Genomic DNA, 23669 nt, shown 5'->3' with positions numbered 1-23669 from the left:
TTTTGATACTTAATTGCAAATATCAGATATAAACTCATTTTCTATTGTACAGCCTACTTTGATTTTAAGTGGGCCAGACCAGTGAAACTCTCTTTTCTGTCAGTGTAAAGACATTTATCTACAAATTTAATCCCTGAGATAATTATATAAAATAAGCTAAGAAAAAGAAATTCAGTTTTCAACAATACATTTACACACATCAGTTTTCCTACACTGTTAAAAAAAAAATCCTAAAAAACCAGTAATAAAGCAGCTGGGGCGCCAAAATAATACCAGAAAATAACAGAAAATAACTTTCTCATAAAAATACGGTTATTTTCAGTAATGACGATAGTTTGTTGCCCTAATTTTACATGGGATTCTGCCTTTTTCAAGTGCTTGTAAACAGTAAATTAGGAACATTTTAATGTGATTAAACAATGACATTACCTATAAACAAGGTCAATGAATGTGGCAATATGAATCATAATACATAAATGTACAGAAATATACAGTTAACAGTTGGTTTAAATAATAATGGATCGCATGCTCTGGGACAGACTGACAGAGGCGAGGCTGCCATATCGCACCATCGGCCCCTCTGGCCATCACCAGTAGGTGAAGAGTCTTGACCAAGGACACAACGACCGAGAGTGTCCGAGCCGGGGCTCGAACCGGCAACCTTCTGATCACAAGGCGAACTGCCAACTCTTGAGCCACGATCACCCTGAATAGCAATGATGATAATACTTATGTGATGTAACACAAGCTTATAGGACTCATGTTATATACTTTTCCATAGCATTACATTTGAATTCAGCAGTTCAATCTTTCAAATAACGGACAGATATTTGTGAAATCATGATACATTTGTGAATGTATTTTAACAATCCTAATATGCATATGTACAGACAGATACATTTAATAAATATGAAAATTATGTTATATTACATTACAGTGATTTAACGTTAATTGACATTTGAAATGTGAAGTCACAGTCTATTTACGTAACTTTAATGATATTCTAGAAGAACAGAACAAAACTGTAAAATGCACAGTAAAATACTTTTATATTAGGATTTTTTTTTACAGTGTACATGATAAAGGAATTCCGCTTTGGGCTTAAATTTACAGAAAAAATGTCTATTAGCTCATTGCACAGACTGTCTTGTAATTATAAAATGGAACATTTTTATTAAATGACAGAATAATGTCCTTTTTCTTTCTTTTTTTGTGCGTGATTCTGACAGTGAATCCACTGTAAAAATCAAACATCTCTATAGTAGATCATGGAAAAAAACGAGATTTTCTCTTATTTAATTGTTCATTTTTCAATCATTGTCAAGTATAAATTTGACTCTTTGGCGGGTGATTTTGGCCCTTGGACCTTATGTTTGACACCACTGGCATGCTACTGTTGCAGAAATAGCAAACACAGCAATATGGTGGAGGGGGCAGTATTTGGCATAGCCTGTTTTAGGGTTTGAAAGCCACAGAGAAATCCACAGTATGTCTCTGTGTTTTTGCTTAGACAATAGGTCCTTCCCATACCAATACGCTCATGTTTATCAGAGAACCAGGGTTATATCCATAACCTCAAGTTTTTAATGATGCCCTCTTTGTTATTAGGTATCACACCACATCTCCAGTTTACCTAAGGAAGTCCTGATTTTAATGTCCTTACTTGCCAGCCTTGTAAGACATAAAGTATTTGAACGATTAATAGCCAAAGTCTCGTTAAATTGCTGGGTTGGGTTTTTTTGGGGGGGGGGGTTGGCACAGGGCTAAATTGCTGATAGACACCTCTGACCTTATATTCAAATTTAAAAGTGACTTGCTGGGACAGTGGATGAAAAGCATGAATAAGCCGGCCTTGCACAAACAGCGCATTGCCCCGAGGCGCTATAACTTGGAAGTGAGACATAATTATAGTTTGTGTCGTGGTTGGGTTTATGTTTGCATGCCTCCACAATGTGCTGCGTTTTGGATGTATGCGTGCCGCGCGTGTGCGGGCGTGCATACTACAGAGCGTGCCTCTTATAGATAATTACTGCTACCATTATCGCTGCTGTGCAGAAAATAACTCGAGGGATTGAAATACCAATGCCAATAAAGTCTTTACAAATATGTTTCGTTTTAATTGGTACTAATTAGTCCAATGAGAGGCAGAGCTGGTGACACAGTGACTTTTCACCTGGATGGAGTAGTTGGCGACACAAAGAGGGCAAACGAGCCCCCTCCATCTGCGTGCTTTTGCGCACGCGTAAAATGCATTCAAACGCACGCGCGCATACTTAAACTCTGGCTCATGGACTATATAAACGAATAGTCACTGAATTCTTTCGGGGCCAGAAGGCAAAAATGACAAGGAAGAGGGATGCTGCGCTCCATCCAAGTCGAGCCGGCTGCGCGGTTTTACGCGCGGTGGCACAACTACGGGTATCTAGAAAGATGCCAAGCCTTCCTGCGGTTATCCTGATTGTGCCAGTGATGCTGTTAGCCTCGGTCAAGCCAGCATCAGCTCATCCTCAATGCCTGGACTTCAAGCCACCTTTTAAACCTCCATGGCACCTGGAGTTTTGCAATCAGTATGAGCAGTTTGGATGCTGCGACCAGGGAACTGACAACATGATCGCGGAGAGGTACTGGGACATCATTGAACAGCTGGAAGCGGCAGGTCATGAGCTCTGTACCGACATGCTGAAGGAAATTATGTGCCAGGTATATTCTCTTGAGTTTGAGGATTACTATTAATGCCATGATCATCATCTTTACTTTAGGTGCACTGGAGTCTTTTCACGTCTGCTGCAGTTTTGGTTGTATGTTCTCCATTTCAAACAAAAAAAAAACCTTGAAAAAGTTAGACATACACAACTTGACCTTTTGATTCATTGTAGTTTAATCTAATTAAACTCAAGTTAAAATCAGTTTAGGGTTACAACATCATCATAACATCAGATTATTGTTTCCGCATTTGAACTAAAAACATCTGACATTGAAATCACTGACATGTTTCCATATTTCATTAACACAGGCAAATTTGCAGAGGACAAACTTCCCGACATTCAAAGTCCTCTTATTTGAAAAACAAAATAAGTCTTTGTGCTAATGGGACACATCTACTCTTGATGTTGTGACTTTATGGCTTTCTTAGTCCAATAAGTCATCTCCTCTGTGCATGACACTGCCCTGAAATGTCTTAATGGTAAACCACTGCGTTTGCCCCATCCAGGAATGTTCTCCATATGCTGCCCACCTCTACGATGCTGAGGACCCCTACACACCTGTGAGAGAAATTCCTGGTCTTTGCTTTGACTACTGCTCTGAGTTTCATTCCAAATGTCGCCACGTGCTTAAATATTTAACAGTCAACCAGCTGCTGCTGTATGCTGCAGAGCGCGACGTAACCACGTTCTGTAGCATGGTAGACCTGCCTGACCAAGACTACTGCTACCCCAATGTTTTGAAAAGCTCTGACCTCAATAGTAACCTGGGACAGGTGGTAGAGGACCCAAGAGGTTGTCTCCAGTTGTGCCTGACTGAAGTGGCCAACAATCTCAGGAACCCAGTGCTGATGCTGCACAGTGGAGATGACACACACCGAATGTTTATTGCAGAACAGATGGGCTTTGTTTGGGTTTACCTACGCGATGGCAGCCGGCTGGAGCAGCCTTTCCTGGATATGAGCGGGGAGGTGATGACCACTCCATGGCTGGGGGATGAGAGAGGATTCCTAGGAATGGCTTTCCACCCAAAGTACCGGGATAATGGACGCTTCTTTATTTACTATTCCATCCAGGTCAGCAGTGAACTGGAAAAAATCAGGATCAGCGAGATGAAAGTGTCTGCCTATGACATGAACGTGGCTGATCCCTACTCAGAGAGGTATGCAGAGGGAGGGTCTTTCTTTCATGATGTAGGTCTGCACAAACTACATAGACTTTATTATCATTCAGGGGAGGGGCTGTAATTGCACCAACCTTGCATAAACATGTTCAGGGCTAAACACTACATATCAATTTACGATTTTCTGGGATTCTGAGGACCATTAAAATTCACAACCTACACTGAACTTTGCAGAGTGAAACTATTTTCATAGTTTCACGTTTCTTCAAGGGGCGAGTAGTCCTTAACTTTGTTTTAGGCCTTCTAAACATTTATTGCTCATAATCCTAAAATTTTACAGGAGATATATTTAATTATTATATCCCCAAACCCCCTATAGTATGTTATAGACCCACAAAAAACTTCATCACTTGTGTTACATTTAGGAGCACTCAGAGAAATGACAACTCTCCAGCAGGTTTTCTTTCTTTGTGCAAGCAAGCGTAAGCCAGACACTAACTGCAAAACGAGAAGGCAGCAGAAACAATATCCAAATGCAGCACACACAGAGGCACACGCAAGTACAAAATCCAATCTTTAATTCAGAAAACAGGAGACGGAAAAAACAACACAGCAAACAATCCAGAGAAGAGGAGGGGAAAGTCAAAGGCCATTAAAAGGTTCAAGAGGTGATACACGGTTGATGCTACTGGGGGCGGGGCAAAAAAGTCACAAAGGAGAGAAACTGAAAGGTAGTAAAACTAATAAATGTGTGAACAAAAGAGAAGGAAAAAAATACATAAATAAAAATAATAAGAACAATGCAGGCATGTAGAAGAAAGATAACCAATAAAAACAGACAAAAGAAACAACATCTGAGTTAAAAGCAAACAACAACGCACAATGCATAAAGGTTTAGTGCAAACGTGTTACCAAAATATCGATCTAAAGAGATACGTCTTTAGATTACCTGTGAGAGAAATCGTAGAATCAGCATTCCACAGTACAGGTGCTGTGTTTGATCTGCTCAGGTCCTTAGGCAGATACGTGGAGCAGACAGTAAATTTACCTTATTTGCCTACATGAGCGAGCTGAAAAGTACTATTTAAGGAGGTTGACCATATATTGGAGAACCAGCTGTAAACCAGCCTGTTTCAGTTTAAGGATTGTTTTGAATAAATTGCTTCAGTCACTGCGTTACCAAAGAAACAGGGTGTCAGAGACCACTTCACATAGGTGAGAATCTCTGAGGTAATAGTGCCTTAAGCCTGCTCTGTCATCACTTTTTTCAATAGAATGAATTTTTTTACTGTATAAGGAATGAATGACAGACACCAAAGCAGCTGAAGAGTTGAATGCTGTATTAAAGCCAACCTCGGGCCACACTTCAGAATCTTGACAACCTGATAAAAAATTATTATTAAAAAGTATTTTAAAGTATACTTTATCTAATTGTTCTGAACTGCATGCATTTTACATTCAGGTTCATTTTAGAGATCGTGGAGCCAGCCGCAAACCACAACGGAGGCCAGCTGCTTTTTGGTGTTGACGGTTATTTGTACATCTTTACTGGAGATGGTGGAAAAGCTGGGGATCCATTTGGGAAGTACGGCAACGCACAAAACAAGTAAGGCCCTTCAGGTTCCCTCAAGTGAAAATAATAATCTAGTCAAATATGTGAACACTGTATCAACCATAAAGCCATTATGTTAAGCCTGGTATTGCCATTGTTAACTGTTATTTTTATTAATTTCATCTATTTAGCGAAACTTCAGCTGTGTCTCCATAGCCTTCAGCTACACCTACCCTCCATCTATACATATGTTCTTATATTACTTAAAACAATTCAGCCATTTAAAACATTACCATTTACTAACTGTTTGTGCAATATGACCTGGCACTCAATCAAAGCATATTCATTATACCCCAAGTACTATAAGAATGAGTAATTATTAATCCATTTATCTACACCTTTAGATTGCTTGGTAATAATAATTTTTTCACTTAAGGCCTCTACACTGAGTTTTTCATTTATTTTCTTGGTATCCAGAAGTGCTCTTTTGGGAAAAGTGCTTCGCATTGATGTGGATGGAAGTGACCCCAGTGGCATGCCATACAGGATCCCCCCTGACAACCCATTCCTCGGGGACCCAGGTGCCCGGCCAGAGGTGTTTGCTTATGGGGTACGAAACATGTGGCGATGCTCCGTGGACCGTGGAGACCCGGTGAGCAGCTACGGCAGAGGTCGGATATTCTGCGGGGATGTTGGTCAAAACCGCTATGAGGAGATTGACATTATCATCAAAGGAGGAAACTATGGATGGAGGGCCAAAGAGGGCTTCGAGTGCTACGACATGAAATTGTGCCAAAACTCCTCCCTGAGTAAGTTTTCTGTTCTTGTGAAGCTTCCCCAGTGATACAAGTCAAGAGCTATTTTCTGTCTGCTTGAAATGTTTGCCACGTTTTATTTCCATCGTTTTTTATTGTTTTCATTCTCAGAGTTAAATTAGGTTTGTCTTTCTCTGCCACAACAGATGACATCCTCCCTATATTTGCATACAGCCATCATGTTGGGAAGTCTGTGACAGGCGGGTATGTGTACAGAGGATGTGAATCACCCAATCTGAATGGCTTGTACATTTTTGGAGACTTCATGAGTGGGTAAGATTGTGTTTATCTGGGCCAAAAAATGTTAGCTTTGTCAGCTTTTCCTGAATTAAAAAAACCCCCAATTGGTCTGTCTTTTCATTTACCTTTACATTTTTTATTTAATACTTGCTCGAATTGACATAAAGCTGCATATGATTAGCTGGTTGTAACATTATTCCTGTCAACCTTTCAGTCGAATCATGGCATTAGAGGAAGACAGGACAACAGGAAACTGGAAAGAGAGGAGTATGTGTATGGGTGATACGGAGACTTGCTCTTTTCCCGGACTCATCAATCATCACCACAAGTTCATCATCTCATTTGCTGAAGATGAAGCAGGTAAGGTTTGACCAGTCTCTTTAAGTGTTTAGCACAGGATCAGAGCCGTGTGACACTGCTGACTAGCTGTTTTTGTTATCCAGGGGAGCTGTATTTCCTGGCTACGTCATACCCGAGTGCCATGTCTGCTTTTGGAACTGTGTTTAAATTCATGGACCCCTCCAGGTATAGTGTCAGACCAGGTGTATATTACATTTACACATTATGGACGTGCTCTGTGTTAAATGGGAACACCTGCTGGGAGCAATTATTCAAAAAGACAGGCATGTTTTTCAAACAGGCTTTAATTCAAGTTATGGAAAAGAAAAAAAAATCCCTCGAGCCAAATAATTATGAATTGTACATAAAGGAACAATAAAGGATGTGTCTTCCAATAATCTGTTGCATCCTGGCAGTCTCTTTACCAGAGAAGTCCTGAAACGCTAACACAGAATGACAAGAATGACATTTTGTATCAGTCATTTAAAGCAGCAGGATTCTAACGTTTGACATCTCAAAGGGGTTTTTTTTCCTCAAAATTAGGGGCAGGCCCTTACAAGCAAACATTTTTTACTTTCAAGTAAAGTCCAATGAGGCATTATGAATCTGTATCAAGCAATCAGGTCATGATAATAAGGCATTTTAATTGTTGTTAAAAAGAGAAGGCCTTCAATTTTTTCAATTTTATTTGTGAGTTAACACAAATCCCATCCAATCCAACTTAAATCTTGGAAGTACCCATACTCAGATATATAGAAATTGTTTAGGGTGCCCAGCTTTATCAGAGTTTTCAAAACCTACAGTCATAATAAAAAGAAAGTAGACTTTCTTTCAGTTCTATGTTTTTATGCATCAGCACATAAAAATCTAGTTCTTACCAGGTCTTAAAATTAGGTAAATATAAGCTCAGACAAACAACAACACATCACACATTAGATTGTTTCATTATTTTTCTAATATAAACTAAGCCAAAATGCTGAAGCAGTGTGTGTAAATACTAAGTATATCTTTACTGCTTCCATAGGAATTAAAAGGGTAGATAGGATCTAATCAAATGCACTTCAGTAACTGATTATTAGGAAGTGTAAGTGTTGGCATTTAGTCTGGAGCATTCATGTGTGTTAACATAAAGCCAAGTGCCAAAGACATCAGCAATGATTTTAAAGAAACAACTGTTACTTCCCACCCATCTGAGCATGGTTATAAGACCATTTCCAATTAATTTCAACTCCATCTCCGTCATTCAACAATGCAAAATATTACTTACACATGGAAAACATTCAAGACAGCTGACAATCTTCCCAGGAGTGGAGCACCACACTCGGAGAAACCCAAACACAGCATATCAACACAAATACCTCATACCGGCTGCACAGTAGTGAAGGGCATCTTGTGGTCATTGAGTCGACCATGAACTCTATATTCGAAGTTTTCGAGAGTCAAATGTGAGCACGTCTGCCCAGCAGCTAAAACTTGGCTAAAATTAAGTTATGCAACAGCAGAATGACCCTAAACACAGCAGCAAATCTGCTGAATGAGTCTAAAGTCCTCAACCTGACTGAAACGCGTGGCAGGACCTTAATAAAGCTGTGTTTAAATTAATGCCTCAAACCTCAATGAACTAAAATAACATTATAAAGAAGATGTTATTGCTGCTAAAAGTGATTCCACTAGTTACTGGATGATTTAGTGTACTTAATTTATTTATTTATTTACTTTTAGTTTCTGCATTTTGGCTTAGTTTTCATTGAGTAAACAATGATCGACTGTAATATTTCACAGGTTCATATGAGGTTGTGCTCACTTGATAAGAACCAGATGATGTTTTTATGTCTCGACACATAAACCTGAGAACCAAAAGAGTGCGTACTTTCTTTTTACTATGACTTTAAGTTGGTTTTAAGAACACTGTGGGAAAGTTTTTGTACAGAAAATAACTAAACAAGGACTTTTTAAATAAAATAAATAACAATACGATTGTGCTGTCCTAAAGAAAACAACAAAGACAGAGTTACTATCTTGTCAATAATTAAAAAAGGGACTTCATTTACTTTTATAGGAGAGCACCTCCTGGGAAATGTAAGCAAAAGCCGCTCCCTGTCAAAGTGAGGGGGAAAAAGTTTCCATTTGTGCCAAAGGAATGTAAGTAACTTCAAACACCTTTATCTTTGCATTTCAATCACTTCTCGATGTGTCATTTTTATGGTGTGCGCATACCAGACCTGTTGTAAATCTGAGGTCGTCTAGGAAAGTAAAGACATTTATTTTAACCTGAAACATCTAATATTTCGAGGTGCATTGAATATAAACATATACACACCATATTATCAAGTCAATTAACCTGATGTTAGAGGTTAGCGTAAGCGTTACACAAGCCACATTTAAGGAAAATCTGTTCTTGCAGGCCGACAAATTGCCTGAGTTCACTGTTTACTCATGCATGCATGTCCTGAGCAGACCCTGCTTTTCCCCCCTCTCTGCATTTACTGTCTATATGCTGCCAAATTGTATAATCACACTGGGCTCATACATAAAACTATAAAAAGCAGCATCCAGTTTTACATCAAACATATTTAAAATAGAGACAAACATTCCAAACATTTAGGCTCAGCCAAATATGCACACCATTTAAAAAAAAACTCAACACATGTGGTTGTAGAAGAGTAAAATGGTGAAAATGGGTACTTATTGACATCTGTGCCATTTCAGTGACTGTACTGGGCACAAATGAAAAACCTACCAGACCACCGCCAAGAAAATTCAAACTCCCCACCAAACCGCCGGTGAGGAGCAGCCAGATCAAACCTACGACGACTGCAGCAGGCAACTCAACGACGGGCGCCGCTGTAAAGGTCAAACCGAAATCATCGGACAAAGACACGAAGAAGAAAAATATGGTGAAACCATGGAAAAAAGACAAAATGCTGAACAAGAAAAAAGCCAGCACACAAGCGAAGAAGAATACTTTGAAGCAGAAATCTAAGAAGACGACTGTCAAAGATAAAGTAAAACCAAAGACAAATCAAACTGCCACAGAGACTTTAAACACTTCAAACGCCCACAATGGCCTGAAAGATAACAAAATCCACACAAAGAGGAAGATCCCCCAGAGGAAAGCTGCGCAGAAGCAAAGTGGACCAAAGATGAAGATTAAAGAATCTACAAAAGAGAATCCTGCCTTTGTGAACAAAACTAAGGCAAACTTCAACGTAAGAAGCAACAGAACACTGACAAGACAGCTTAAAGTGAAGAGCAAACAAACATGAGTCTGATTATGGCTTAATCAGATGAAATGAATTTTGTTGAATGAAATGATAATGTTGACTGGCACATCTTATAGCAATAGTTCTACTCTTATTTTCAGCTATGTATGCACAGAGACAGCAGCTTAGTGCAAAGACTAACGACAGAGCCAATCTCCTGAAGACTGGCTCTATCAGAGAATCAATTCACCAGCACTTCTAAAGATTGCTAATTATTATTTCACCTTTATTGTTGACACTGGAGTCTCCAATTCCAGATATCAGCAGCCTCTGCCAAAATGCTGAACTATTCCTTTAAAGCAGTGTTTCTCATATTGGTTACCAGTAGAAAGTACAGCAGTGGGTACTTGAGATTTTTATATTCATTTAAATACCAGTTATGCATATCTCTGAAAATAAACTTCCATAAACTACATTTCATATTCAGCATTCTTGTTTTCAGTGCAGTCGTTTTAGCTGTTGTAACTGTTGAAAGCATCATTGAAGGAGAAAGTAACACATAATGAGCAGGATGCCAGTTTCAAAATATGTCAAAAGAAAATTGGATTCATGGTTGAAACACAACAGACATACCAACCGTTAAGTGCTCCACATCTTCCTCTAGGACTTTCTTTTCTTCTGCAGCTTTATAAATTAGACTTTAAAGTCACAAGTGGAAAACATTTAGCCTTCCCAGCACCCCAAGGAGAAACTCCAGAAAAACCGAAGAGCTTCATATCAGACTCTACAGGTCTCGGTTAGCATCTTAAACGTTAAAATTCATAGCAAATCTACAAAATCAAAGAATCAAGGTGAAGCGCAGACTTCAGCCAGATTGAAATGCTGTGGTGGGATCTTAAGAGAGCTGTGCTGTCCACAATCCTCAGTGAACTGAACACTGTAATAAGGCAGAGCTAAAATCCCTCCACAACAATGTGAAAGACTGATAAAGTCACACAGAAAACAAATACTTAAAGGTATGGTAAAAAGAAGACATTTTTTTATTATATCCTGACACCTAAAACCTGAAAACTGACCAATGTTGTTCTTTCTTTTTACCATGTGGGCATATTTTTTCTTTTCTACCAACATGTTTATCACTGCTCAGGGATGTGCATGCAATTATGCATGTAACGACATTGTTTCCTTTATATTTTATATTTAGCTGTCATAAAATCGTTGTTCCAAGTTAAACTCTCTCCCGTCTGTATTTAGAACATATCAGCTTAGTCTAAAATCTAAAGAGGCAGCAAACATAAAACACAACTTCTATTTATAGCCAGGCCCAGTTTCTGAAATTACTCTAATTTTACAACACATGGAAGTGTTAAAAATAAACATTAACAAGTATCCTTGATTCTCAGAAGCTCTCTGTAATTAAACTCTGCACCACTGATCTTAACTGAAACCGCCGTGACCATGAGTTGTATAATGTCTGCTGTAAACGTAAAGCCGCCCCGACTTCCACGTGCAGTTGTGCAGCCTGAGGTTACAAAAGTCTCACAATCCGGCATTTCCTTGGCTTCCGGACTTGATGCCTGTGTCGTAAAATATTTTATAATTTCTATAAAGTGGCTGAAATTGGTGTATTGTTTCGATTTTTGGTGAAAGAAAGGTCATTCAAGGCTGCAATAAGCCTCACATAAGAAGATGAAACATTACAAAAATCATAGATGCACGTACGCTATCCCAGCTATAGCTCCATATAATCTTACCCTAGTCATCTGTTTAAAAGCCCCTAATAGCAATGTAATTGTAGCGATTTTGTCTGGTTCAGCTCACACTTGCTCATCACGATCTACAAATCAAGTTCTCGTGGAACAGGGCAATATTTCACAAAGACAAACCACAAAAACTGGGTCATAGAGTCGAGCATGGTTGAAAAACTGTATGGTGCTTCACACATCGACAGTAAGCTCATCATCCACAAGTGTCTGCTTTATACTTCTGATATGACATGAGCATGCCCAGTCATGACAACAATCCTGCAGCAATATAATGTGTGATAACAGGCATACAGTATTTTGTAATATGACATAAACCTACCATGCGAAGTCTTGATACACAGTTCACATTGCACTGAATTAATCTTAGTATATTGCCCCACAACACACTATCACAGGACATCATCTATATATGATGTCATGATGGAATATAATTGTACCTCATCCTAATCTGATCTTTAGCAGGACAGATTATTCTTAAAATAATCTACATACAACTTGAGATGAACACCACCATCTGACATCTAACACTGCCTTGTTATTTATTCAGCAAAAAGTACATACAGCCACGTCCTGTTAAATAAAATCAAACATCGAAAAGACTGAACAAGTAAGGCTTGTTAGGAAGGGTTGACGATAGAAAGCCATCTTAGGTGGAAACTCAAAATGATTTGGGCAACTTGTGTTAACTGAGTCGACTTTAAACTCCTCTGTGTACCAAAGTATTCAAGAGTCAAATGTGAGGCCATCTGTCCAAAAGCTAAAGCTTAGCTGAAATTGGGTACCGTGACTTTAAGCACTCCACATTAAAGGTTCCATATTAAATTGCACTGATTTGGGAAAGAAGTAATTTAAAGTGATGCCGGGTTTAAATGTGTAGGTAAGTCTACTATATGTTTACTATATGTTGCTTAAAACCACAGATTCCTTACAAATTACAGACTCATGTAACTATGTTCCAAGTTCAAGCAGCTGGGTGGTGCAACACAAATCTGCTTTTTAACTTCAACACAAACATGCACACGTTCCTTAAAAAAAGACCTTTTGTGATGGCGAAGGGGCCATGCAGACATTTGGAAGTGGCTCATCCTGTTGTGCAACATCCTCTATTAACTCTTTAATTATTAGCTGGAGGGTTTTTAAGTAGAGGGATGACCCTTTGACGTTTGGTGACATACAAATGATGGCTTTCTTCATCCTTTTAAAGACAGGTTTTTGCAGGTTTCAGTGTTTTGTCTGTTTGTTTGAATTCCTTAGAGTGAGGCTTACATGCAACGAGCTGCCTGAGCCTAAATTAAGTACAGCAAAAAACACAAACAATATTTCGTGTATTAGACGAATGAGGTGAAATTAATTTAATAATCTACCTTAAATTTATTTAAATAAAACAGTTATGCCTCTTAATTCTTTAGCGTGTGTCCATGATATGGGTGCTAACATCCTGTAGTGCCTTTTAGTTATTTATGAATCTATTTAAACAGCTAAAAATGTCATTGTCACTGAAAAGTGGTGGAACTGCAATAGTAAATAACCAAAGCCCGGGTTTCTTTTGCAACCTGTGGACATGTAGTCACAAGGCAGGAAGACATATTTGCTTTACTGAATAAATTCTCACAAATCTTTAATAATAATTATAAAAAAAAGATCTTATAAAAGCCATAAGGGAGAGCAATCTGTTGGGTGATTTTGTGTGCAGACTAAAAATATCTACTGCATAGATGGCATGATTTTTGTGTCCCGTTCGTCCCCAAGGATGACTCACTAGCCTTAGTGATCCTTTTTAATTCATTATTTTTATATATATATCAAGCTACACCATCAGATTGGATTTGTCATTAAACAGGGGTCTGGGGGTGGAGAGGTCCTCCTTCGGAAAATTATGAACGTCAGACACTTCATTTCCTGCATTATGGTGGGTTTTTTTATGCAACACTTTGGATCATTTTTCTGCAATTTAATTTATGGTTTATGGAATTACAGGCATATCCTTTACCCTGCAGACTCTTCATGGTTAAGTTAAGTCACATTGCTCTCTACTGGCCACTATTAGCAACTAAAACTGGGTCAAAAACTTCAGCCTGTAAAACATCCGGTGCTAAAACTGTTTATACTCGCGGGACTACAACGTGTGGGGTTAAAGAGACCCAAATTTGTCCAGTCAGATGAGCAGGAACTGCACCTTATTCACCTGCTGGTCTGAAATAGAGGTGAACCCTATAACGTTAAGGAGGCCATCTGGAACTTTTTTTTTTTTTGCTGTAAAAGTGTCATAAAATCTGCTGTATGTATGTGCTTTTTTCAGGACTACTACTTGTTTTGCTTTACTGTATGCTGCAAATGGATAATGGATTAATAAATCTTTGTGAAGGATGAAGCTGTCACTGCACTCTCCAGAAGATGCTGGAAAACCGTCACGTTACAACTTCTGGCTTTGCAATGGACTGAATTTGTTCCCAGTATCTGGTCTAACGAGGCCACCCCTACTATGTTTTTATTGTACTCAGTCACACCTGTCTGGGTTAAGGTATGGAGACCCTCTCAAGATGGCCATCTTCATTTTCCTGCCAGTGTAAGTGTGTCCTCACTTTACACAGGGCTGACGGTGGCACAGAGGGAGACTTCTTAAATGTCAATTGAATTTACAACTTAAAGGTCCCTGATGCACCAAATCAAGTCTCTTGGTTATCTTTCATGCAGAGCATTTTCCTGAATGAATGAAAAAGTCATTCAGGAAAGCTGTCCTGCTTGGATGTTCCACAAGCCCCAAATCCCTGCTTTTTCAGGTGTTTGGAAGAAGGCTGGGCGGGTATAGAAGCTGTCACAGTAGATAATGCAACCCCATCGCAGACAGTCTTCGTTCACCATTGATGTAACCCAATCAAAAGAAAGACCTTTGATTTCCTTGTGTACAGTTTGAAGTCTATGGTGCACAAAATTTTTTAGCCCTCACTTGGTGGATTTGTCTTTCATGCATTGCTTGATGGGTAATCTTGGCTTCATAGCAGTCATCCTCTCATGTATGAAATATGCTTCTTCGGGTGGTAGTTACTCATTCAGCAATTTTATATCATGTAAAGGAGACATCTGAACGTGCCGACTGAGTTTGTTTTTTTTGTTTTTTTAAATTGCGCAAATAGTTTAATAGTTATAGTAGTTTAAACAAAAACATTGCAAAAATCTGTCGGGTGTTTGTAGCAGGGCTGTGCCATACTGCAAATTTAACCTATGAAGCTGGCTTATGTAGGAGAGTAGTGTGTCATGAGACGAATCATCGATTTGCAAATTCTGAACACATTTTAATGACCACTAAATCACTGACAGTTTTACTTTTCTATTTTTTTTTTTTTTTTTTTCCATAATCCCCTCCTGGCACAAAACCCCCAATTACCACAATACAGTGGGCTACATACCAAACTTACAGGATAGAAAACAAAGTATCAATCCTATTGTGCTAGTATCAATCCAATACCACCAGCACTGGTATCTATTGCTTGATTGGATTTGGACTGATGTGCCCAGCTCTTGTTTATAGGAAAGGTCTAGATTTTACATCACTGTCACTAATGACATTAAAGTTGAGTTATTTTTAAATAAAAGTTTTGAGTCCATAACTAACTATTTACCCAGAGAGATGATACAGAAAAAACAAGATTTCTTTTATTTTCTAATTTTCTAAGTAGTGATTATCATCTTTAAATGTTTAGATCATGTATACAAAAGCAGCCTTGCCATTTTCTAGGAATCACACTAAGAACTTTTAGTATCTATTAAATATACATGTGCAATTAAGCTTGTCCTTTTTAAAACACAAAATAAGAAGGCACGACAGTGAAAAAAAGGGGGATGTAGAGTGTAAAAAAGGATGCTCCTTTCAAAATATGCCATTAAAAAGTAATTATGAGCAATGAGATGGATGATTTGCAAATAGTTTTGCATGTTTAATACTAGAGGGGATCAAACCCAGCAGTACATCTCTGCCGTGTTCATTCCAGGATGCACTTTAGTACAAAGACTTCAGGCGATTTCATTTCCTTCTTCAATAGCAGCATGTAATTTCAGGTTTTAATAACCAGCTGGAATATTGAGCAGATGTTAGCAATATTTTCAAATCAGGTTCTATTAGCTCATCCCACTAAGAGGCAGTCAAATCATCGAAAATTGAGACCAAAAAAAAAAAAAAAAAAAAAAAAAAAAAAGACAATGATTAATACTAATGCTGTGCTACTTTTTTAAATTTTATTTCAAAGCAGTTAATTTCTGTCCATTTCTATTCTACTATTTGCTTACACTACATGAATTTAAGTGCTTTCTTCAGCCTGATATCAAAGACGACTTGTGACTTCTGAGTGTTTTGACTTCAGGTCTGCCCCCTCTCTCTCGACGCCTTCTATCAGCGGGTGATCTTGTAAACCACATCGCCAACCTGAAAGATGCCCGTCTTCTTCACGTTGTGCAGCTGTCCAAACAGTGGAGCAGTTTTATAGATGTGCTTCTCAGATGGTGTGCACAGGCGATAGCTGTGAGTTCAAAGACATTTTAGATGTGACAGACAGAAAAAAAAGCCCACTGTCAGGTTAAAACATTTACTCACTGGCAACTTTATTATTAGGTACACCTTGCTAGTGCCAGATTGGAGATCGTTTTTCTTTCAAAACCAACTTAATTTTTTGTCGCATAGATTCAACAACATTTCTCTGAGATTTTGATCCATATTGACATGATGGCAACACACATTTTCTGCAGATTCTGACATCAATTTCTGACCCTATAATATGAACATCACAGCAGAAATCAGGGCTCATCAGACCAGAAATCATTCCAGTCTCTTTTTGTCTAATTTTGGTGAGGCCATGGGAATTGTAGCCTCAGTTTCCTATTTTTGGCTGACAGGACTGGCACCTGGTGTGCCTGCTGTAGGCCATCTGCTTCATGGTGTGACGTGTGTGTGTTCAGAGATGCTCTTCTGCATACCTTGGTTGTAATTTGATTGAGTATTGTGGCTACTGCAGCCTTCTTTTCTCACCCTTCCTCTGACCTCTGGTATCACCAAGGCTTTTCTTTTGTCACTGGATGCTTTCTTTGTTTTGGACCATAGTCTAACCCCTAACCAGCAGATCAACAGTTTCTGAAATACTCAGTTCAGCCTGTCTGGCACTAAAAACTTTGCCACATTCAAAGTCCCCTTTCTTCCCAGATGCCTGCCCCTCCCTGAGCCTGGTTCTGCTGGAGGTTTTTTTCTGTTAAAAGGGAGATTTTTTTTTCCCCGACTGTCGCTAAACCACTTGCTCATATGCAGTCATATGATTTTTGGGTTTCCTCTATTTGCTTTGTATTATTGTAGGGTCTTTACCTTACAATATAAAGTGCCTGGACTATTATTGTGATTAGGGCTGCTCGATTATGGCAAAAATGATAATCACGATTATTTTCACTGAAATTGAGATCTCGATTATTTGACGATGTTTATTTAACAATAACAATGTACTGAATAATGGCTTTAAAGATTGTCAAAAAATAATATAAAAATAGTGTGCAAATACTGATTACAGTGCAAATGTTTGCAATATAAAAAATAAATGAAAAATGTAAACATCTATGTTTAGTGAACTTCAAAATACTGCACAATATTTGATCCACGTCTGACTTCGCGAACACATAATGTTTCCACCAATGTTCCCTCAAATATTTCATGTGTCTGAGCGAACACACAAACTCCCTGAGCGATCCCCTGGACCATTGTGAGCGACATCAGACGTGTGCACTGTGGTCACGCCAGCATCTAATCCATCCATGTTACATGGTTTATTAAAATAATCAAATTACAGCATTTACATTTATGTTAGACTACTTTTAATTAACTGCTTTAGCCCACTTACAATGAAAATTTAAAAAATCCTGTTCATGACCTGTGTAGTATGTTAACACTATTGGAAGTAAAAATAAATTGAACTCCAATTTTGAAAACACAACTTTCGTTTTTTTTTTTTTTCCATAAAGCTCTGACTTGTATTATGAGTCTGTGGTCTGGGAGAGAGTCCTATAACTCTCTGTCTGCAAAATACAGTATATAATGACCAATGTTGGGCAATTAATTATATAGTTACTACTTCAAAAAGGTAACTCAGTTTGGCAAACAAATAGCTGCAAAAAACTTTATTTTTTTAATGCAGCCAAGGTGTTTTTTTAAATAAACATTTCAAAATGTTTACAGAACAATCAGCTGTTCTGCATCAAATCTGATGCCACACAAATTATTTGTGCCACTCCAAAAAATCATTTCTGTCCACTATGAGATAAAGGAGAACAACAGCCTGATACCTGCAGGCCTGACAACAGGAGATGTATCACTCCTGTAACACCTGTAACATTCAGTAGCCGCCTCATTGTTCTGACACACACAACAAAACTATTGACTACACTACACACTAACTACACAAGATTTGCGCTAAATGTCTCAAATCTCTCACATCTCAAAGCATCGCCGTCACTCCTAAAGCTTCCCCCCGTTTCTTAACAACTAGATGCCACGTTGCCATATCATTTTTTGATTGGTCGACATGGTACTTTTTTCGACCAATAGGAAAGGGTGGGGGGTTTTTTGGTTTTGTTTTTGCTCACAGGCGGAGAGTGCTTTCGAGCGTTTTCCTTATAAAACGCTGTTTTTATTGTTTCTTCCAGCAGTAAATATAAACAACGACAGTATTCAGGAAGAAAACCAAACATTGCATATATTTTTATCATAACTCTGGTTTTACGTGGCCTATCAACACAATTTAAAAACTGTTATAAAGTCCACACTTTTTCCGTCAATTGTTCCGTCTGTCCTGCTCACATCTCCAATGGTTGTACACGTTGTCATTAACGTGGCTTCACTGCACATCAGCCACGCCGCTTTGCCAGCTAAAACACCGGTGTCGGCACATAAGGACGCTGTCATAGCCTGTCAACGACGTTGATTGGCTGCGTATATACGAATGTGAATCGCATTATTGGCTGGACTATAGAATAAGGTGGCATCGTTCTAATCCCATACGGGAGCAGCCAGTCACTTACTAACACTGCAAAACAGAATTGTTAAAGTTTTAATTTTAATTTCAATTCAGGTTAGATTTTTTTCTGTGCGCAACGCAGATTTTCTGTGCGCAAAGATCGTGCCAGCAGTGCGCAATTGCGCAGCTTAGAGGGAACATTGGTTTCCACACCACTGAAGTCGTTTTACCTCTCTTTTGAACCAACGGCATTCTTTCTTCAGCAGCCATTATCCTCTCCTCTCCAAATAACTTCTGCTTAGCTTTCCGAGCTTCCCTCGGGTCCTCTTAATTGTTGTGACGCGTTACCGAAACGCAGAGAGGTGCGCTCGATTTGCCACACGGAGCAGCGCGAGTGTAAAGCACGAGGGAGGTGCTAATAATCGGCTCAGTCATTTTTAATGATCGTTGAAAACCCAGATCGTAATCGAGATTAAAATTCGATTAATTGAGCAGCCCTAATTGTGATTTGGCACTAAATAAATAAAATTGAACTGAACTGTGACGCCCAGTTTGAACATCAGCAGGCCATCTTGGTCATGTCTACATGCCTAAATGTCATGCAATTGGCTGATCACAGAATTGCGTTAACCCTTTAAACCCAACCTAATTTACCCTTTAAACCAGGGGTAGGCAACTCCAGGCCTCGAGTGCCGGTGTCCTGCAGGTTTTAGATGTATCCATGATCCAACACAGCTGATTTAAATGGCTAAATTACCTCCTGAACATGTCCTGAAGTTCTCCAGAGGCCTGGTAATGAACTAATCATTTGATTCAGGTGTGTTGACCCAGGGTGAGATCTAAAACCTACAGGACACCGGCCCTCGAGGCCTGGAGTTGCCTACCCTCGCTAAAAATGCTAACCGTCACCAGTGACAGGTTAGGGTTTAAAGGGTTAACCAGCAGATGAAAAGGTGTACCTAACAAAGTGGCCACTGTTTGTACATAGAAATACAACATTACTCAAAAAAACATTCAAAAATATAAAAAAAAACCTTTCCTAATGATAATAATAATAAAATAACAATAATAATAACAATAACAATAATAAGGTAAAATGTTACTTTTTCAGTGTTTCCAGAGGCTCTTTTCTGCTCATTACACCTGTCTCTGGATCGACTGTGGTGAAAAGACACCTGGGGGGAAAAAAAAAAAAAAAAAAAAAAAAATTACAGGTACGTTTGCATCCATTTAACCCCTAAATCATTTTTAACTTAAAACACACACATTCACTTTGCCTGACAATTGCTTATTTCTAAAATCAAACTGCACAGACCAGCAATGACTCTCTGGATTTGCTCTTGTTGGTAAATGTACCGATTCTGTGTCTGATTAAAATGTGCGCGTAGCATCCACAGCATTACCTTCCACATGCCATTACACGCTGCAGTCGCACACTGCCAATCTGGAGCTCTTCCCACGAATCCTGAAAAAGCAAAGCAGTTGGTTTTGGAGTTGGAGATAAATTTAGTCAACGCTGTTCACACCGAAAAGGGTGAGTTATTAGTCACAAGTAAAAGGACCAAATGATCGTCTTTTCAGCCAGGAAAAATAAAACAAAAGATAATCACCAGTAGTGCAGACAGACATGTGAGCTAATATTTTTAAGACCTTAACTGGCTCCAATCTAATTTTTGCTTTTCTTTGTAGACAAGCATATCAGGAGGTACGAGCATTATTTTTTTAGGCAAAGGCTGAACAACGCACCTCATCGAATGGTTTACAGTCACTTATCACAATGTTTGGGCGGAAGCGCTCAACCGTGACTCCCTTCTCCAACTTGCTGCTGAGATCCTTAACAGAGGCCTCCGACAGCAGCATCACAGCTCCAAAATCTGGGTAGGCCACCTCCTGGATAACACATCACAAGAGGATCAGGGCATTTTGGCTTGAAAGATGCATCAAATTTAAGCATTAAAATGAACTACAAAGCATGTAGTACCTCAAATTGTTGGTAAACGGCCTCTTTCTCAGCTGTTTTTCTGGGCCTCATGGAAGGTTCAAAGTGCACCAGGCGATAAGTTTTCTCTGCCTTAAAGTAATCAGTAAGCCAGTGAGACACTTTGTCACCACAATCCCGGCCTTGAATGTCAACGCCAAACACTCTGCAAGACAAACAAGTAAATAAACACAAAAACACAGAAGAAGCATTTATGTAAATCTCAAACCAGAGGTTAGAAAAAACGCCACTGATTATTTGGTCAACTTATCAAAAGATTCAGACTTTGAAAGGCAGATTTATCACTTTATGACTGTATTAATTCACCGACTGGTCCAGATTCAGTTTGCATCCACATCAAACTAAACTTTACATTCAAAATGCATTCACTTCATAACTCTATAGGAAGAAACTGTGAATTATTCACCAAAAGAAGACCGAGCAGTATAAATTAATAGCAGATGTAGCACCTGCAGTCGAGGATAGGGTTGTCAGGCTGTTTGATGGGGAACTTCAGTTCCTCCATGTTTGGTCCGTTCAAGCAAACCTGTCCTCCCTCACAGGTCAGAGACACCAAAACCAGACGTGGCTCCTGTCTGCCTGTCACCATGTGACCATCCTCTGCCACCACCATCCAGTGTCTGCAAACAAAACACATAGAAAGGTGGATTTCCCTCACCCATCTGCACCATTTGGCATCCCAATTTAATTCCATCACCTGGCAAGAAACCCACTCGAACTCGAGACAATATTAAGGGAATAGGGAATAACGGATAACAAGATGGGAATCAATGACATCACAGGTTGCCATGGAAAAACTGAGTCATACAGAAATCCCAGATTTACATCACAATTTATTATTATCCCCTGGCTGAAATTTGTTCTGGGTGTCATCCAGAAAGACTCATGCAAGGTAGCACTGTCATCACATGTATTTAAAGAGTTAGAAAATAGGATATCCTTTCATAATAAAAGTTCCCTCATAATAAATATCTATACCCAAATTTGGAACTACAGCTCTGTTTTGAATGTATAAATAGCCTGACATCCTTAATGTGTTAGCGAGGAGGGAGAGTGCATTTTTTGAAGTTAAAATATTATATTATAAATATAATAGATATTATATAATCATGTATAACCATTACAACTATTAAACACTGTCCTCACTGTTACATCATTAAAAAAATCCTTTTACCTTACCTACCATTTATATTTATCAGTATTAATTCAACATTAAACAACACTTGGGGTTCAAAAACATTTGCTTTTTGAAAACTAGTTTGTGCATTTGAAGAAGCAGTGTTGGGAAACCTTGTGTGTGTGTGTGTGTGGGACTCGTACATGTGTTCTCTGTACTCAGCTCAGGCGCTTTTATAATCTTATGACCGTCCCCTTTTATCGGTGTTTTTATCTCACTTTAATCTTGGTTAGCTCAGACTAAATATATTTACTTTTTACTTTGCAGGTGCAAATCTGATGTATTTGCCTTCATGTAGCACCTCTGTACAAGTGAAAGTTTTATCCCACACTTTATTCTGTACACTTAAAATATTTATACACCCCATATCCGTGACCAATTTTGAAACACCAGTTAACCTCAAATGCACGTCTTTTTTCTGTGACAGGAAGCTGGAAAACCTGCAGTAAACCCATGCAGAAAGATCCCAGTTGGGAATTTAACCAGGAACCTTCTTGCTGCGAGGTGACAGCACCAACCCTTCCTGCCTGTCTCTGCAGGAATCTGGACAAGTGTGGCGGCAGCATAAGCACCTCTTGTGATGATGTCAGGGTCCCCCTTGAACTCTGACATTATGACTAATAATCATTTATATTTATTATCTTTTTGTACACTGAAGCTGTTTTAGGTCAAATCTGAACAATTTCTCCTGATGGATTAGACAAACTTCTGTATTGCAGGTTCCCACAGAGACAGGGACTTGCTGTGGAAACAGTAAAACTGCATAGGCATGAATACTATTTATGGTACACTTAAAACCATAAGGAACAGAGGTCAGAGGACATCTTGAAACAGAGGTAAGAAGTACGGTAGTGTGTGAAATGTTTTAACCATGGCAGTGTGATTTTGTTTAATTGTTTCCCATATTCTTTACCTGAGTAAAAATGCTCTGTTAGAATCTGGTTTGATATCCATGTTGACACAAACACCCACACACAAACCAAAATAAAACAAATAATAAATTAATGAATATTTACACAGTAGCTTATCATTAACAATAAAAAAGTTTTGTACTAGGCTTTTGTTAATTTAAATGCCGGTATTTAAACAGAAACTTATCTATATAAACTTTATTATTCGTCAATTCTTCATAAAACATTAACTGAAAAATAATCTGGGTGCTTCTGTGCAGGGGTGTTTCCAGGATGTTTTAAGAGATGCTTCATGGGAATATCAGAAAGTTCCTAAAGTTGTGTAATCGTTGTGAATCTCATGAATTGAAACACCTCCTGTATCCATACGAACTCATTTTGAGACATCGCTGCCCTGCAACAAGATTTAATGGCGAGGTAATGAACAAGGTTACAGCGGTAAATATGTTTTCTTTTACTAACCGGTGGAAGTAATTAACAATGTTAATTAATACTGTTTATTTATTTGCCTGTGTGCACAATACTCACCGATCCTGCAGCTCTCCAAACTTCAACCCCATTTTCTGGCACTCTGCGAGCGCCAAAGGCACCGCTTTGCCAGACTTGAGAGGGTGAATGAGGAGCTGCGACACTACGCCCACACGAACAGCTTTTTCTGGCTTTCGCAGGTATTTATATCCAAGACCGAATCCTAGAATTGCAACTCCGGCTCCGCCGATCAGAAGAGCGGCTTTCTTATTCTGGGACACTGCGTCCGCAGCCAGTTTCCTCAGATCCATTTTGCAGCCTCGAAGAATTTTTCGGACTCTGAACTTTTGTTAAAGTGACAGCGGCCTCTGCGTGCGACGTTCAAAGA

General features: G+C 38.9%; 2 protein-coding genes across 2 annotated transcripts; one reads left to right on the top strand and one right to left on the bottom strand.

The window, feature by feature from the left end:
• Positions 1–2367: 2367 nt before the first annotated feature.
• hhipl2 (HHIP-like 2) lies at positions 2368–10461 on the top strand. The gene is made up of 9 exons (XM_031737089.2): positions 2368–2700; positions 3212–3864; positions 5288–5431; positions 5855–6186; positions 6339–6465; positions 6647–6792; positions 6876–6957; positions 8831–8913; positions 9481–10461. Exons 1-9 carry the CDS (start codon positions 2431–2433, stop codon positions 10035–10037), a joined length of 2394 nt encoding a protein of 797 aa, XP_031592949.1. The 5' UTR covers positions 2368–2430; the 3' UTR covers positions 10038–10461.
• Positions 10462–15651: 5190 nt separating this feature from the next.
• marc1 (mitochondrial amidoxime reducing component 1) lies at positions 15652–23669 on the bottom strand. The gene is made up of 7 exons (XM_031737009.2): positions 23342–23669; positions 21175–21345; positions 20708–20870; positions 20473–20616; positions 20130–20191; positions 19830–19901; positions 15652–16254 (listed from the first exon to the last, which is right to left on the bottom strand). The coding sequence occupies exons 1-7, from the start codon at positions 23590–23592 to the stop codon at positions 16128–16130; spliced, it is 990 nt and encodes a 329-aa protein (XP_031592869.1). The 5' UTR covers positions 23593–23669; the 3' UTR covers positions 15652–16127.

Source organism: Oreochromis aureus, linkage group 19 (assembly GCF_013358895.1).
Source record: "Oreochromis aureus strain Israel breed Guangdong linkage group 19, ZZ_aureus, whole genome shotgun sequence".
Taxonomy (NCBI): domain Eukaryota; kingdom Metazoa; phylum Chordata; class Actinopteri; order Cichliformes; family Cichlidae; genus Oreochromis; species Oreochromis aureus.
Note: the sequence above shows the minus strand (reverse complement) of the source record. Positions and strands in the feature narration are given on the sequence as shown.